Raw genomic sequence first — 18,148 nt, forward strand, 5'->3', positions numbered from 1 at the left:
TACCTCCCAAATAAATTATTTGCCCTATGTCTTTGTTTCAGATTCTGCCTCTGGGGAAAACAAACAAGACTAAGTCACTGTTTGACCCTCATCTGATTCTTTTGGTGGAATGCAAGTTATCAAAGTACATTTTTGACTAATTGCAAATAATAAAGGTGCAGATTTTATGATTCTCTAGTTCAGCAGAAATATTAACATTTGCTTGCATTGCCCTGTAGAAAGCTAACTAACAGCAATCATATTTAAGATCCTTCCACAACTCTTCTTCAAATGCTCTTCCGGCTGATTCCCTTGTTAATGAGGTAAATAAAACTTGGCAAATGCCCACTTGCTTTTTGTGTGAGACCTGTTTTTCAATAGCAGACAACCAAAATGGCATCTTGACTATTGCCTGGCTGAAAATGATTACAAGGCACTGCCAAGTCCAAGGTTCATCCCAGTCTCAGGTATATCACCATGAACCCTGTACTTGATTTGTTAGGATAGTGGTTTTTGAACTTTATTTTTTTAAACATAAAATTACCTGGGATTGTCTCCAAAATGCAAATTATTAGGCCTTGCCTCCTGGGATTCTGATTCAGCACAATCAGGACAGGAATCAGGAATTTATATTTATAGCTAGAAGACAGATGTTCATGGACATCACTTTGAGAAACATAGGTTTGGAGCCCCTGGAGAACAAGTATCTTTGAAAATATTGTTTTGAATACTCATTTGCTGTCTTCTCTCTCACTAGTATTCAAAACAGGGAATAAAGGAAAGAGGAAGACAAAAAAAATCCAACTTTCTAAACTAATAACACCTAAAATGCCAATTAATTAGCCGTGTGTTCTTAAGAAGGACAATAAATTTTAAGAACAAAGGATTATCTACTTTTTGGAAAATCAAGCAACATTTGTTTTTTCATACACCCTGATACATTTAAAAAAGAAAAAGTTGGCTATTTGGTTAAAAACCAACTTGCTAACTCAAAATAACTTTGTGTATTTATATTGCTCATGTGAGTAAATATTTATTTTTAAACCCAAATCTGGAATTTCTTACATTCCCTTTCCACATATTCTACATTTTTGTTCATTGGGTATTCATTTGTTTAAGCCACCTAATTCAGCGTGTTACAGTGGAAACACATGTGGGCTAAGCAAACAACAGCTTGGTTTTGGCATAGCTGTCACTTGTCTTTGCAGTGTCATCTGAATACTTCATTTTTTTGTCGTTTTATAAAAATGAGGAAATAACAAAAATATAACTGCTGATGAGAATGATATATTTGGAGTAAAGATGGCAGTCATTTGGTGTGTGACAGGCAAATCTAACCTTAATGAGCGGACACTGGACTCTGTGGTTGGGGTGTGTTCATATGTGGGAAAAATCTCGAGCATCAATACCAAAATAGGAACCAGCTTTTGGCATCTAAAACCAGAAGGTCATTGAGGTTCTTGGTTGGGAGTCCTGCTACAGACTCTTTTATGAAAAGAAAAAGGTCAATGCCCATAGTTTTCCAGAAAAAAAAAATCCTTAAAACTTGTTAACACTAAAGTAATCTTTATACTCTCATGCTCAGAATTTAGTTTGGTCTGGTGCCAACTCCCTGGGTTTTTTTTCTTTTCAATTTCTGCTAAATTCTCTTGACATAAGCTGAGAAAATTAGAATTTGAGAAAAGATATTTCTATTTTTAAAGAGTAACCTCTTTTTAATGTTTAATTATATCCTTTTGTAGCAAGATCGTATATTGAAATATTAACAGACATTGCACCTGTCATAGGCTATCTCCAGCTCTCCCATCCCACTTCTTACTTCCCCGCAGACGAGAGGGCTTTCTATGTGCGCTGCCCTCCGATGGTTACCAGAGAAAGGGGTTTCAAAATAGACTCTTGAAATCTGTAGCAGAATGAAGGCCGAGTGGCAAGACCTAAGGTCTTGCACACCAAAGACTTGGCGTGCAAGCAATATACATGGTCGTCTCTCTCTTCCCTTTTCTCTCTCTCTTCCTTCCTCCTCATGTCCCATCTCACTGGGAAGAGAGAATTAAACATGAGGTGAGAGAATCAGACATGGTGAGTGTGTCACTGAGCTTTCTGTTCAAGTACAGTTTTAGGAGTCTGAAAGTTAGAGCAACCTATGCAGCACTTTGTAGTTCAAAATCAGAGAGGGAGGAGGTATTGCCCAATGAATACTTGAGCATTTGCTATGTACTTTGCATGTATGAATTCATTTAATCCAAACAACCTTGTAAAGTACGTATTCTTAATACACCACTCAAAGATGAAAACAGATTCACTAAGTAATTTTCCCCTGGCTACACAGCCAGCAATCCATGGAGCCAGGATTCCAGCATAGATGGTTGAGATCCAGAACCAAGTTTTATTTCCTTTAACTTCAGGAGAAGCCACCACACGCATACCCTAAATGGTAACCAGTTAATGAGACGTAGTAGTGTCTTGTGAGGCCCAAGGATGGAGCCTCATACCCAAGCCTCCAGAGCATCAGCCTGGCATGGAAGAGCATAGGACAGTCCCATTTCCTGCTCCCTGCACCCAACCCACATTATAGGGCTTCGAAGTACCAAGGGAGTGTCAATGAATAAGGGACATCAAGGTAGGGAAAAGGAAGTTGCAGCATAAACTGTTCTGAGAAATAAAGACCATTGGAAACTTGGACAACAGCAAAATGCCAAGAGTGCCTACTGCCACCCCTCACCCCCCAACACACACACACACACACACACACACACACACACACACACACACACCTGGAATCTTGATGCCACCCTGTAGAGAGGGTAGGGAAGAGAAAATTCAGACTTTATATCTGAAATGACCAAGAAAGTTAGATATGACTGGGTTCATCTAGAATGAAAATGATACTCTCTGCCACTAGGCAGAACAGCAGCCGCAAATACAGTCAATAGTTATTCTGAAGGCAAGCGACATGCTTGCACACCTGAACTGCGAAACACGTACTGAAAACGCCACGTCACCGCCCGTTGTGTGGGCCTCAGGAATTCAGAAGCAAGGATACAAACAAAAACACCAAGAATTTATTCCACGGTTAGGAATTTCACAGTGAATTTTACTCACCGGAAATGGAACCACCCCCATCCTCGTACCACACTTACACTTTGATAGGTTTTTAACTCAGCAAGTTTTTAGGAACAAACTACATGGGAAAAGTGAGGATAGAATGTGTGCAATGAATTTCAGTCTATAAATACAATACCTTATATTGTTTGGGGGGTTTACAGAGTTCATGTCATATACATTAGCTCACTAAATCATGACAACAGCTCCATGAGGTAGGCATTACTGAATCCACAGGTGGAGAAACCTGAGACTTAGAGGTTAAGTAACATGTCCAGGGAAACAGAGTGTGTGACAGAACCAGGCCCTCTGATATACATAATTCGTATGTATATCACATGATATAAATAAAGACTAACTTATAGTCACCTCAACAAGGGAAGAGAAAAATTAGGCCATTGAACATGTCTCTCCGGTGTTTCCTTCGAAATAGTTGGAAACTGACTTCTTGACCTATGGACCTAAGTAGATGCTGGTGATTACTTTGTTTTTGTAAAATTAACCTTCAAAATACATCCCCCGTCTTTTTTGTTGTCCAAAATTTTCCCAGTTTTTCAAATTGTGATCAACACAAAAATTTAACTATATATATATATATATACATACATATATATATATGCATATATATAGTCCTATATATTATGATATATATACATATATATATCATAGGAAAAAAACCTTCACTAGATTCTACTGCTCATCTCACCCATCCAAAGTTAATACTTGAATATGTTAACCTTAATAAAATAAACAACAATGTTCAAGCCACTATATCATAAGTATAGAACTGTTAAAATTTCACATGAATTTGTAAACAAGAAAGCAGGTAGTTACTAACCAATATTTTGGGTAATATAATTTTCTTTTCGATGGAACGTAAGTGGTCCAAACTTTACAAATTAGATGTATCATACCTGAATCCTAAGTATGTCAGAAAAAGTTTACCTGAAATTCAGATACACACAGATAAACATTTTAGTGCTTCTTAATATTAAAATGGTATTCTATGATCAAATGCCTTCTAGGTTTTGATTGATCTGATGTCTTTAATTTCCATGGAGTAAAATGAGAATTTTTCCTCATAAGTAAAGCCTGGCTGTTCAGAATTTTCACTCATCTGATAATATAGTGGTGAAATGTTAAGACAGCACAACTTTGTGATTAAATGGAATAAATTTGATCACACAATGAAAAAACAAAAGAAATCAACACAAGAAAGAATGATGTATTTGAGAACATTTTTAATAAATAATGTGACAAAATTACTTTTCTGATTATTGGTTTTCAGTATGCAAAATTATGGCTAAAAATAAGAGGTTTCTTACATGAACATAATGAAAACATTAATCACATGGATTGTTCCCTTAGTACTGCACACCCTTTCTATGTAACTTTCAAATTATCTAAGTGAACACATTTAGTTTTTGGTGAACACCAGCTTTTTTTTTTGTGGTTCAGTTTTGTTTGGCTTTGTTTTCCAGTGGGGTCAGGCCTGATACCTGTGTATGAATAAATGTACATTTTTTCCCTCAAATAGCACCAATTATCAAGTCAATGAAATTCATATAACAACAAAAAAGGATCATAAAAATCTACAGTCAGAGGGCATCATTTGGCAACTCAAAGCAAGCAATGCCTCTCTTTGAGCTTATAAGAAAATCTTATAAGTTTCAAATTGGCCACAACAAACTTAAACCTTTTTTTTCTTTAAGTTCAGGAAAAGTAAGAACCATTGGGTGAATGGCCAACAATAAAGTACGCACATTACTTCACCATCTGTCATCATTCAAATATTCCAAATACAAACATAGAGCATGAACAAAACAGGTTAAAAACGCTTCTCAACATTTTTTTTTCAATAAGACAAAAAAGGTTAATAGTTACAATGGTTTACAAATAAAGTTTAGTGATTGTGCTTTTAAAACCAAAAAAAAAAAAAAAAAAAGATTAAAAACAGTGCATTACAAAAACGAAAATCAAATTTCCTTAAGTGGCACTTCTGAAAGTCGAACTGACACTACCAGAAGAAATTTAGGCCAGTTAAGATAGGGATGTCCTTATTCAATTGGTCATTAAAAACATCCATTTGTTTGTAATATGCATTTATAATTGCATTTGATTGAAAAATAGAACAAGGTTTTTTGCTAGGCTTACTTATGACAATGACTAGACAACCAGAGATCCAACTGGCTTACCCCTACTTCTCCAGAAGTATACTTCCAAGAATATACTTTAATGATCGAAATGAAGACAAAATAAAGTACCACCAGGGATTGCAAAGAGCATCTATTTACAATGTTTCTACCCCATTCAAATTGATTTGTGGTTGTTCTGCTTTTGTTACATTTTATTTTCTCCCAGCAGAGGGTGGGATGAAAGACTGATTTGAAAAATCATGTTAAAATGAAGTATGTTTTCGTTTGCCTTAGCAGTTGGTTATAGAAAGATTATGTCTTGAGAGCCCTTGGCATGAGGTTGATTAATCAATTTTGTATCTTTGATCAATACTTTGCTGAAAATTGGCTTGGTATCTAAGCAGTGCAATGCCATATCTCGGGGGCAAAATGCAAAAGAACTGTGTCATTCTCTCTTGCTGGCTGATGGCTGGATCAAGAAGTCAAATACATCCCTTGCTGGAAGGAAGGTGTCATGGTTTGTTCCAACAGCGAGGGGAATAGGGAGGTTCTTCATTAGGGATAAGGATCAAGCAACAACAATAAAACTCCAATAAAATTTTTAAAAATGGTATTCCAATAAGAGGAATAAAAAAATGACAATTTTTACACTCTGATTGCACTGAACATTTTATCTGGCGTCATGTGTCATCAGACATGAGGCATCTTGAGTGATAATTTTCACATTAGATCTCACAAGCCTCTCTGGTTGTCTTCAGCTTTCAGTTTCCTGTAAGAGAAAAGTGTTTGTTAAATTTGAAAATAAAATTTAGAGAACAGTTTTAGAGTTTGTTGATTTATATGTTTTCAACCTTACAGTTGGTATTTCTTCGTTCATTCCCCAGCATATGTTAGAAAGTGCTCATGGCAACTCATTCATTTGTTGTTAGTCGTTTTTGATAGAAAATCCAATAGTTCTCCGTGAGTGTGTTCTGTGCTATGTCTGGGTATTGGGGCATGTGGTGTAGGAGACAGAGGAGAAGTGGAAGGTGGATTTTTCTACTCCCTCCAGCCCCAACTCAACATTGTAGTTCAAATTTTATAGGTTTTAAGTATTAGAGTTCTGTATGATGACTTTTTGTCCTCCAGAAAGGTTCTCTTACTTAACAAAAACAAACAAACAATAACAACAAACCACACACACACACACACACACACACACACCCCAAATAAACAAAAGAACTTATAAAATAACTTCTCATAACAACTGTAGGAAGAAAGTCTTCTTATTCCTAATGTCAAAATGAAAATGCTTTGGGTATTACAGAAAATTCAATTAGACATCATTGCTTAAAATGTTTCATCTTCTATTTTTAAAAGTTCAGTTTAATGTTCATTTAACAATCTACTTGGGATTAAATAATTTTGTGAGAAGAGAAATTTGCCCTCAACTTTTTTTTTTAATTAAATGGGAAAAACACTGTCTTAAAAGTAGGAGGTGATTTTGTAATATAATATGATGTACTGTCAATTCCATCCTGTATTTCTATCTATAAATTCTAACAAAGGAGTATATATTTGACTCAAAAAGGGTTCTCCCCTATCTGGGAAGGTTAGAGTCAACGATCAGGTTGACTGATCAGGTCAAGGATCATTTTTAGAAGAAAGAAGGTGGAAGATAATTGGTCAAATTAGTCAGATTAACCACAGTGATTACTAGGGAGGCCGATGATAACACAGACTAAGCACCCTCATTCAAATCCTCATAACTGTCACCTTACTGGTTTTTATAACCTCCTATAATATAATACTATGCAATATATTATCTGGGTAAATAGTTATTTCCTAACAACATGTTTGCCATATAAATCTCTTATCTGAAGATCTACAGGTGAATATGCCCTCTAGATCTGAAAAGAAATTATTATCCCCATTTACAACTTTGGAATACATTTCAAGGAAATCATTAAATTCAAAGAATTTCAGTCTCTGGCATCACCAACACTAGGGTTTGTGGCAGAACAGTAACATTTCTGTAGATTGATAAATATTCCTGACTTTGAGGCTGATGTAACAACCCGTATAATACTGAGAAACTTGGAAAATAGTTATAGATACCTCTAATTCTTCATTATTATCTTCTCCTCTTTCATATCCTCCAAGAACTTGCATTTCTGCAATATTTCTTCGACCTACATTTGCTTGTTCTCTTTGTCTGCTTCCTGATCCTCTTGATGACATTGAGCTTGAAGAACTCGGATCTCTGGGATTATTTGATGTCGGAAAAGTAGGTCTGCAGTAAGGTAGAATATCCTCTGTGTAATGAAATATAATAAGTGTATATGAACACCACTGTACTGTTTCAAGGCATAATGTAACATAATTTATATCTGTCATTTTGAATGAAGAAGCATCAGTGCTATTGAGGAATAAATGAGGACATTTTATAACAATAATTAAAAAGGCAGCAGCGTCCAGAAAAATAAAATAACAAGCCTCATTGTCTTTCCTGGTACTGGCTGGCATTCAAGTTGATTTCACTCACAAGCTCTTGTCCACCTCAAACTCACTTGGGACCAACATCATTAGAAGAGGAAAACCAAATCTGGAGTCAGACTTAGCTTCCAGTTCTGTCCTTCATTATGTGCTCTCCAATTATTTTAGGCTTTAGTGTTCACTTTTCTAAAAAAGCGTTAATAGTATCTACACCCAGAAGTGCTCCCAGTGTTGACGTAAAAACAGAGGGGATCGTGAAATCCCTATGCAAACTATGAAGGGTTATTTCAAGGCATTGATAGAAACAAAGTCCAGTTTCCTCAAACCACAGAAACAGAACCAAGCCCAGGTTCACTTTCCAGACACCAAGATTTTCAACCTCCATTTCAACATCATATTTACACTGTGAAGCCCTGACTCTCAGAAGCCTGCCATCGTTGCTAGGTTAAAACACAAAGCCATTCTAATTAAATGCCATCTCCTGAATTTCTATCTCCATACTGCTTTTAATTTGGTGCTGCTTATACTGATGATTTTCAGGTGCTTACTTCACTCCAAAGCCTGTCCACTCTACCCTTTGGACACCTTGATGTCACCTTTCTCCTTCCATTCTACTCATCACAATTTCCAGAGAGATTCAGACTCGATGGGGTCTCCCAATCCATGAAGACCACTGTTTTTCACCCTTGCTTCACAGCACTGGGAATCCTGTGACCTTCATCAATCTTTTTCTCTCCATTGACTTTAGTTTTTGTCAGACTACAATATAAAATATCTCTCTTGCTCAAAAGTTCCCCTTAAGCCTGTGCTCTACATGAAGCAATCCTTCTTCCTGTCCTTACAGTTCAGCAAAGCTTCTTAAAGCAATTAGGCTCAGTACTGGTAGACAAACCTCCCATTTACTCCGAATCCCGTGGAAATCTATCCATGCCCACATTACTACAACAAAAGAGAAAATTCACTGTTGACTTTGATAATGCTAATCATGTTTCAGCCCTTATGTCTCTGGACTTGTCACTGCCCTTCATCAGGAAACCATCATCAAGTTAAACTGTTAAACTGGGAATAGTCATTCCCAGCTTCTAGTTCTCCTCCCTTCCTGGCCAGTCTCCTGTGGGCTCTTAATGCAGTGCATCTTACATGTTGCAGGTTTCAACACGTAGCCTAGTGTATATATACATTATTTTCCCCACTCACCTAGGGAAATTTCATCCATTCTCACAGACTGTAAACTTTTCTAGATTATACCCATCATGGGGACAGGTATTTTGTGTTTCATGTTTTGATACACTCTCAGCTTGACATATTGATAGTTTTGAGTGAGTGAATGCATATATTTAATTAATATTTTATTATGATGAATCATTAATTTGTATTTCCAACTCCTAATCTATGGTGAACACTTTCTCTTAAGTATCCCTCAAACTCAATATGTCCAACATTGACATCGGGTCTACTCTTTTCTTTCCTCTCTGTATTCCCTCATATAGTTAATGACAATACTAATCCTTAGGACAACAAATATAGAAAACTGATATTATTTTAGAGTCTTCCCTCCCTTCCAACCACCTTCCAGTATGCCTTAAGTGTACTTTTTCCACGCATTCAAATATATACAGGTGAGCCTGATTTTTAACACTAAAAAATGTTAAATTTTGAATATTCCCACTCACTCATCTCTGATCCTAGAGTCTGGTTTGTATTCTCCACATCTCTTGTCCCAGCATGGTAAATATCTACTAATAGATCCTTGCCTTGAGTCATTCCTCTCTAAACCTCATCACTCAGCTGCCTTCTTACAGGAACTATAGGCACTCTATGACTTATGCCTATGTCTACCTTAAGAGCTTCCCCTTTGACCACCTTTACTATCTAGGAACACTGAATTTCTTATAATCTTCTCAATGCACTTCAGAGATTTTCATGCTGAGTTTCTCTGGCAGAACAATCTATCCACTTTTCTTACCCAAGTTAAATCTCACCCATCCTGAACACTCAGGTTATGTGTCATTTCTACCAGGAAAGATCAAGAAGTCTTTCTTTACCTTACATACCCCAAAAGACTGGGCTAACTGTCCCTTCTTTGGACTCTCAAGTATAGTATCATAAACATTACACCAAATGTGAGTGTGTCTATAAACATACAGATATACTTATCTCTGTCTTTGACTATAAGCTTCATGAGGTCAAGGTTCATGTTTACACATAAATCTCAGGACTAGTATAACGCTTTACAACACAGTGGATGTTTGATATATGCAGAAATAAATTGAACTAATTGAGGTAAATGTCAGCAAAAAGATCAGTCATTCATGTCTAGAAGACCATTCTCTTTAATTAAAAATGACCATTCATTAAACTTGTAAATCAGGGTTCCTCCTTCATTTTAAATAATGTCAACTGAATTATGAAGGTAAAAATTATAGCAATGCATAGAAATGATCATTTAATGAACATATACACAGGGTTATGGTTCAAATAAGAATTTGGGAAAGTAAGACCTATGAAATAATAATCTGGTTAGTGTATCTCAGCGTTTTCCATGAAATAAGTTTTTTTGTTTCTAGATTAATGGTTCCAGTAATAGTTCTTTAGTTAGAAATATATATATATGTATTTAGATATATATATATATATATATATATATTAGATTTTATTTATTTATTTGAAACACAGAGAGGGAGATCACAAGTAGGCAGAGAGGCAGGCAGTGAGAGAGAGGGGGAAGCAGGCTCCCTGCTGAGCAGAGAGCCCGAAGCGGAACTCGATCCCAGGACCCTGAGATGATGATCTGAGCCAAAGGCAGAGGCTTAACCCACTGAGCCACCCAGGCGCCCTAGAAATATTTTTATAACACAAAGGACAACTTATTAAATCTCTAAAGATTGGTAAAATAATTTCATCATTTGTTCTAATCCTGCATACACCAAGATCTTTCCAGGTTTGTAAAATCTTCTCCTGAAGAATCCCAATGCTTTAGAGAAAGCTTACTTGGAGCAGCAAATTGGTCTACACTTTTGGGCCACATATAAACTTCATCATTTATGGCATGACATTATATTTATAAATCACTACTGGGAGTACAGTATGGGTTAAAAGTTCAGAGCCAGATCACCTTTTGCTTAACTGATAAAAAGTAGGCTCAGTTTTTCAAAAGTTGGATTGTGGTGATAACACCAAGTACTTTGGTGTCACATAGTAGAGGCTTTTGCCTGAAAGGTACTTTTACTTATCACTTTACTGCTGAGTCCAGGCCTAGATTAGGAGTTCAGGCTTCCTGTCACAGAACAGAGTGAAACTGACTCCCATTTTGAAGAAAGTTACTAATGACCAGGGGCTCAGAATAAACAGAACAAGAGATTTATGTCTAATCTTACCATAGTATTGAAGTCCCCCTAAAGGCTTCTAGATTCCTTTCCGTAATACTCTTTTCAGACTCTTTCATCAATCCTCCCCTTTTCTGTATTTCTTTCTCCTAAATGGTTTCTTCTCCTTCGTCTCTGATAATCCCATCTTAGAGCATTCCCACAAATTCTGTCTTCCTGGCAAACTCTTTCTCCAATCTCTCCTCTTCCCAACCTTCTGAAAAGAGCTCATCACTTCCCTTCCACAATTTCCATTTACTTTACAACCCCCTACAGTCTGGCTTCTATTCTGACTACAATACTAAAAACAATTCTTTTAAATGCCACCCACAAATAACATATTGCAAAATTCTCATGTGTTCTTTCCCCCAGCCCCCTCCTCCTGTTGACACCCAGTTTTTACTTCTGGGTGGCATTTTAGACTTCCTTCTTAAAATTTCCTTCTCCACTCTTTCTAGGATATTATTTTCTCTGGCTTGGAGATCTTAATTATTTAAACCTCTTGGTAGATCCATCTCAACTTCCATTGTAGAAAGTCATTCTTGGGGCTAACCTTTGAATATAATCACTGCTGATTATTGGTGTACTGGGATTGGCTCACATGTTCTCAGAAGAGGAGTGCACAAGTGACTTCATATTAGCAGCTTGAAGCCAGTCATCTTGGAAGTAACTACCCAATAAAAGTGAGTAAATGGCTATAAATTAGGGTTTTGCTTTGCTTTGCTTCCAGAGAATTGATTGTTCCACAATAACGAGTGTATCATGCTGAAAATTTAGCCTCTGTAATTCATACAATTGTGTTGCTGTTCCTAAAACCCACTCTTGACTCACAACCTTTCTCCTGATCTTTAAACTTAGTTCTCTAAAGTCTTATTGATTTTCTCTGTATCTGTGCTCTTATCAGCATCTTAATCCATTCAAAAGTAAAATTTTTTTCCCTCAGACATCTTTTCTGTTTTGTTTTCCTTTTCTTCCTACGTTGGTTAGTACAGTTAGGTTCCACTGGCCAACAGGACCATCTAATGAACATTTGAGTAACTTCCCCTTTACTCCATAATTTCATTCTATTTTTTTACTTTCAATTAGTCACCACTGGTTTTATCATCAAAATGTCAATGTAAGCTGTTCTCTCCATTTTCTACAGAACTATTTGAATTCAGTGTTTTCATAGTTTATACCTAGATATTTTACAATGATCTGATACCTTCATCTACCCAAGTCCAAGATCTCTTCCTTCATTATAGAGGGCTGCCAGTTATTTTTCTAAAAATCTGACTCTGTCATTTCTTGTTCAAAATTCTTTACTGGCTCACCACTGCTTATATGATAAATCCCACACTCTAGATCATATTCCCAGTCTTCCCAGTCTGGCCCAACCACCTTTCTAGTTTTACCTTTCACTATTTGTGTCTGGCGGAACTAGAAATCAATATTCGCCAAACATTTGCTTTTACACTCACATGTTTTTTTTTTTTTCTCCAACAACTTCCTTTACCTGCTATCCCTTTTTCTGTTTAACCTGTTGGAATCATGCTTTTCTTTAAAACCCAACTCAACCGGCACCTGTCCAAGGGACTCTTATATAATGTTATATATTTAATTTAATTATATTAAAACTATCTGAGTACCTGCTTGTCTTCTCCATTAGAGAGTCAAATTCTAAATCTTATCCCTTTTCCTATGGCCTAAGAGAACCTAACAGTGCAACTTGCAAACATGTTCAATCTGTATTTATTTGCTGTTTGAATAAATCAGTACCTTGGATGAGGTGAGTCTTTGCTGGTGGAAGGTCTCGTTTTGTGGCCTTGTTCACTCGTCCTTTCCCATCATTTTGCTGTTCCTGTGCTTCTCTGATATCACCTGGATTGGTTCTCATATCAGCAACTTGTCTTCCATCCAAGACTTCTCGCCCCTTGTAACTGCCCACTTTTCTATCTGATGATCTGTCTGTTCTTGGTTCTACAGAAGGGAGTTTTGGCACCATTACAGGTCGCACCTCCAGCTGTGCCTTGGATTGGACAGTGGGTGACTTTATAGCAGGTGGTGGCACTGGAGGAGGTGGAAGATCTAGAAAGAAAATTGAAAATACTATAGAAGCCTGCCACTTATAAAACTGCTAAACATTAGTATTAGCATTGGAGTCACATTCAGTTGTGAGATAAGGTATCATAAATGAACTGGAACAATTGAAGACGACCAAGGAACAAGAAGATCAACAATTTCAATGTATTCTCATTGTCATATGGCAGAAAAATATTCAATCATAGAGCTGGGACTTAAAGACTTAAAGATTATCTACTCTTGGGATAGATAATATGGACACGTGTGCTATCAATTCTTCTCCCCCAACCATGACAGACCTTCTTAATTGATTTCAGCATAATGTTGCTGGTCCCAAATGCATACCGCTTTTCTCCAGGCAACCACTTCAAATTGATTGAGGTTGGCACTTGAGTTGATACCTGTTTGCCACCCTTAATCTAGCCTAAATCCCTTCTTGTTCTATAAGAAGGGAAACTCAAACGCATAGACCTTCAGTTATTTTTCGATCTCAAGTCTAGATATGATCAGAACAAGGACCAATGCCCTTAGATTTCTAATTTCTGGCTCAGTGTTCTTTATACTATTTCATTCTATTTTGTGTTTACAATCTACCATCCATTGATGGGGGTCTCTGCACTCTGTATCTGCACCCATAGGTTTTAAACCAGATAATCTCTGGTAGAGATATAAGTGAATGTCACCTAACTATCTTCCAGTATACATTACATATATATGTTAATGCATATATATCACATACATATATACATATAACTAGACATTATATATAATTCAACTTCTTACAGACATACTTAAGGATAAAAGTAGGTAAAAGTTCAATAACTTGATAGTTAAAAAATTTATTTTTTAAAATATTTTAAAAAACTTTTAATTTATTTTTTAATATTTTATTTATTTATTTATTTGATAGACAGAGCTCACAAGTAGGCAGAGAGGCAGGCAGAGAGAGAGGAGGAAGCAGGCTCCCCACAGAGCAGAGAACCCGATGCGGGGCTCGATCCCAGGACCCTGGGATCATGACCTGAGCCAAAGCCAGAGGCTTTAACCCACTGAGCCACCCAGGCGCCCAAAAAATTTATTTTTTTAAGGGGTGCTACCCTTGGCTGCTATGTACATTCCAGGAAGCAGAAATAGATATCCTAATGGTAGTTGGTAACTTAGTAGAAGAATATGAAGAGATTTTAGTTTTAGGTTTTTGTCTTTACTTTGGAGGATGAATTAAAAGGAAAGGCTTGAATCCAGGAGGGCAAGAGGTTATTGTTATACCTCAGATGAGTAATGATAGGGGATGGAACTGTATTGGTGGCTGTTCGGATGAGACATATTTAATAAATATTAAGGAAGAAAAATCAGTATTATTGAATGATCAGTGGAATACAGGAGAGGAAAGAAAGGAAAGGTTCTAAGATGACTTTTAAGACTTTTGCTATAGGGGCGCCGGGTGTGGTGCATAAACAATGAATCTTGGAACACTGAAAAAATAAAATTAAATTAAAAAAAAGAATTTTGCTATAGTTGACTAGGTGGATGAGAGAAACTTCACTGAAGATAAGGAAGGAGGGGTTGGGAAAGAGATGGATGGCCTATAGAGGGGGAGTAGGAGCTCAATTTTAGAAAAGTAAATAGGAGGCGCCTTTGAAGTACCTAGATAGAGATGTCTAATAGGTTTTTGTACATAAAATCTGAGTTTCAAGAGAGGCCAAGTCCAGAGATACCAAGATTTGGGAATTACCAGCACGGTTTTTTCAACCATGACTTCAAAATGGCAATTTTCATATATGGAGAGCTATACTTAGGACTCCATTATTAAAATTGGTTCAAATTTTACTTACATATTTTTGTTGTTCATTCTCATGGATCATCATATTCTAGTTTCATATAAATAGCCTCTAAACATTACCCAAAAGGCTGGCTAAAGTACAGAGAATGGCATTAATTTTCTCCTCATTTTACAAAATCAAAAATTTTTTTGCCTTACAACATATATTACCATTGTCGTTGTGCCTGGTTTTCCTCTTTACTACTCTAATGGATTAAAAAAAATACTTAAAAAAAAAAAGGGTAGTATCATGAGAGTTGAGAGTCCTTCCTCATCTGCTACTTGTTTACTAAAAATAACCAAAAAGAGATAGTTAAAAACCAGACTATACTAAGCGGCATAAAGCCAAGTGACCCAAGGCAGAGCAGTTCTAAGTTCAGACTGAGCCTGGGACTGGCAATGAAAGGAGAAAAATCTAATTCAGAACATATCTGGCAGCAGACTGAGTGAGTGCCTACAGGCTCATTTCCGCACTATCTCCTTGCCATAGACCTCACCCCCAAATTGCAAACACAGATTATCAAGTAGGCAGAAAGTAAGTGCCACTATCAACAAATCATAAAATGCCTGGTTCACCAGATTACCGAAGCTGATGATTACCACTATTATAAGAGCGCACAAAATCTTGGGAATATGTGACTTTCGAGACAAAATCTATTTCCCGATGCTCTATAACCCAGGTAGAAAGTGAGAAGAGAACCCAGGAGCAATTTTAAGAGTTCTAACTTCCTAAATGTAATTGCTTCTGTATCTAGTTGATGATGAGAGGCAAATGCTTGTAGGTTTTTATTTCTCATACAAACAGGTTACCAAATAAAAATTTTTAGGTATTATAAAATAATTACTGAGTCAAAGCAGGGATTATTATAGCATGAACAATTCTGTATTTCACATGGTGATAAATAGTAGTTTCACCCTGAACATACCAACAATAGCTCAAATTGTATTCAGCAAATAAGATCATGGACCTGTTTTACATACATATATGTAGAGACACTTTGTATAATCCTATAAACGTCATTTTTATACAATGCTTTCCAAATACTGGTATAACGTATATAAAGTAAAATGTCAGAGCACATGTATGCAGACAGTTCTGTTGGCACTAACTCACTATGGAGATCCAGCACTCTATTTACTTAGCTGCTCCAAGTCCCAAGACCTTGTAATTAATGATAAATCAAGTCAAAATAACATCATTCCAGAGAGGGTGGCGAATTTATAATTTATGAAAAGTAGGGCTGGAGAAATAATGTAGATTTGGTTTTTAAATCAAGTATGTAAATGCATCGAAAGGGTTGAAAAGAGGGGGTGGGGAGAATCTATTAGAAGGTCCTAGAAATGCACTTACGCTTGGCTTTAACTTGCTAAGACTCTGACTCATAAATATTCATATATTTTAATCCTACCCTTCGTCCGGGTTCAACTTGTAAGCGACAAATATGAGATAAATAAACAGATTCTTCCTGTCACAGGACTCCTCTGTGCACTGTACTCCCTGGGTCTCTCTGAGGCCTACGATTTACCCACAGAGTAAGGTATGGCTCACAGGGCCACGGGAACTCTGTCCCCTCAAAATTCAGATGTTAAAGTCCTAACCCCCTCAGAATGACATGGTATTTGGTTATAGGGTTGTTGTTGTTTTTTTTCTTCAAGATTTTATTTATTTATTTGACAGAGATCACAAGTGGGCAGAGAGGCAGGCAGAGAAAGGGGGAAGCAGGCTCCTTGTTGAGCAGAGAGCCCGATGTGGGGCTCCATCCCAGGGCCCTGAGATCTTGACCTGAGCCGAAGGCAGAGGCTTTAACCCACCCAGGCGCCCCTGGATATAGGGTTTAAAGAGGTAATTAAGGTGAAGTGAGTCCTTCGGATGGGCCTTAATCCAATCTACTGGGTTTCCTTATACAAAGAAGTGATTAGGACACACACAGAGATGGAAGAAAGATGGAGTGAATACACAAGGAGACTACTGCCATCTACAAGCCAAGGAGAGAGGCCTCAGAAGGAACCAACCCTGCCAACACCTTGATCTTGGGATTCTAGCCTCCAGCTTCCATGAGAAGATAAATTTCTGTCGTTTAAGCCACCTAGTCTGTAGCGCTGTATTATGAAAATGAATATAGAAATGATTATAGAAAATGAATATAGTTCAGACTGACAAGAATCACCACAACTACTCTTCATTGGGTCAGACACGACCACTCTTTAGCCTTCTTTATACTGTTTACAAAAGTTCTATGACACAACTACAGAAGTCGAACAAAATTTACGAAGTAAAGACACTACAAACTCAAGACTGATCAGTTGGAAGCTCTTCAAATTCTTTCTTCTCCCCTCTTCTTTCTCTTTCTTTTATTTTTTTAAAAGATTTTATTTATTTATTTGACAGACAGAGATTACAAGTAGACAGAGAGGCAGGCAGAGAGAGAGAGGAAGGGAAGCAGGCTCCCCGCTGAGCAGAGAGCCCGATGCAGGGCTCGATCCCAGGACCCTGGGATCATGACCTGAGCCGAAGGCAGAGGCTTTAACCCACTGAGCCATCCAGGCGCCCCTCTTTCTTAACAAATTATAAATTGTGTCTGCCACTGAGTTTCTTCGTGAAATGGCCTATGACATTTAAAAAAAAAATGCAATATAGTGTTTTGAGAAAATGATTTCTGAGAAAATGATCCAGTGTTCTTATGTCTAACCGCCGCTATCAAGAGTGCGCGTTTCTCTTATTTGATGCATGAAGAAGTATTTGCATTTACTTGATTTTACTTCATCAATATGCATTTGCCGGGTATGTATAAAATAACACATATTTTGGTATTTTTTCTTTATCAACTCAGAAAATGTCCAGAATTAAACTCAAGGCTTTTTAGTACAATAAACATAACTAAAAGACAGATGGTTATCAAAATGTGAAAGGAAGTTAGAGCTAAAGTTTTAAAAATAACTTGAGTCATATTTCCATTTTGTCTATTTTTATGACTTCAAGAAAATAATTAGTGGCTTTCACAATACTTTATATCCTATGATAACTCTGCATAATCCCTTTTGTGAAATAAACAATGAAAAATCCAAATAATATTTCAAGTTAACTCTTTGGCTTTACCGATTTGAATACATTTCTCTGATATTTCTAAAATTAACATTAAAAAACAACCTCGGTGTTTCATCTTTCTGTTTCATGGTTACCCTGCAGGGATTAGTTAGAGTTTATATTTAAT

General features: G+C 36.8%; 1 protein-coding gene across 6 annotated transcripts in view; it reads right to left on the minus strand.

Annotated features, from left to right (window-relative positions):
- Window positions 1–4,302: 4,302 nt before the first annotated feature.
- The window catches only part of ROBO1 (roundabout guidance receptor 1), a 1,187,644-nt gene continuing 1,173,798 nt past the window's right edge, over window positions 4,303–18,148 (minus strand). For all 6 annotated transcript variants that reach the window (XM_047722064.1, XM_047722068.1, XM_047722063.1 and 3 more), the window contains 3 exons: window positions 12,815–13,123; window positions 7,314–7,510; window positions 4,303–5,985 (listed from right to left, as the gene is read on the minus strand). In XM_047722064.1, coding sequence (XP_047578020.1) covers window positions 5,971–5,985; window positions 7,314–7,510; window positions 12,815–13,123 — 521 coding nt within the window. In that variant the 3' untranslated portion in view covers window positions 4,303–5,970. The remainder of the gene's footprint in view (window positions 5,986–7,313; window positions 7,511–12,814; window positions 13,124–18,148) is intronic.

Source organism: Lutra lutra, chromosome 1, assembly GCF_902655055.1.
Source record: "Lutra lutra chromosome 1, mLutLut1.2, whole genome shotgun sequence".
In the NCBI taxonomy this organism is placed as follows: domain Eukaryota; kingdom Metazoa; phylum Chordata; class Mammalia; order Carnivora; family Mustelidae; genus Lutra; species Lutra lutra.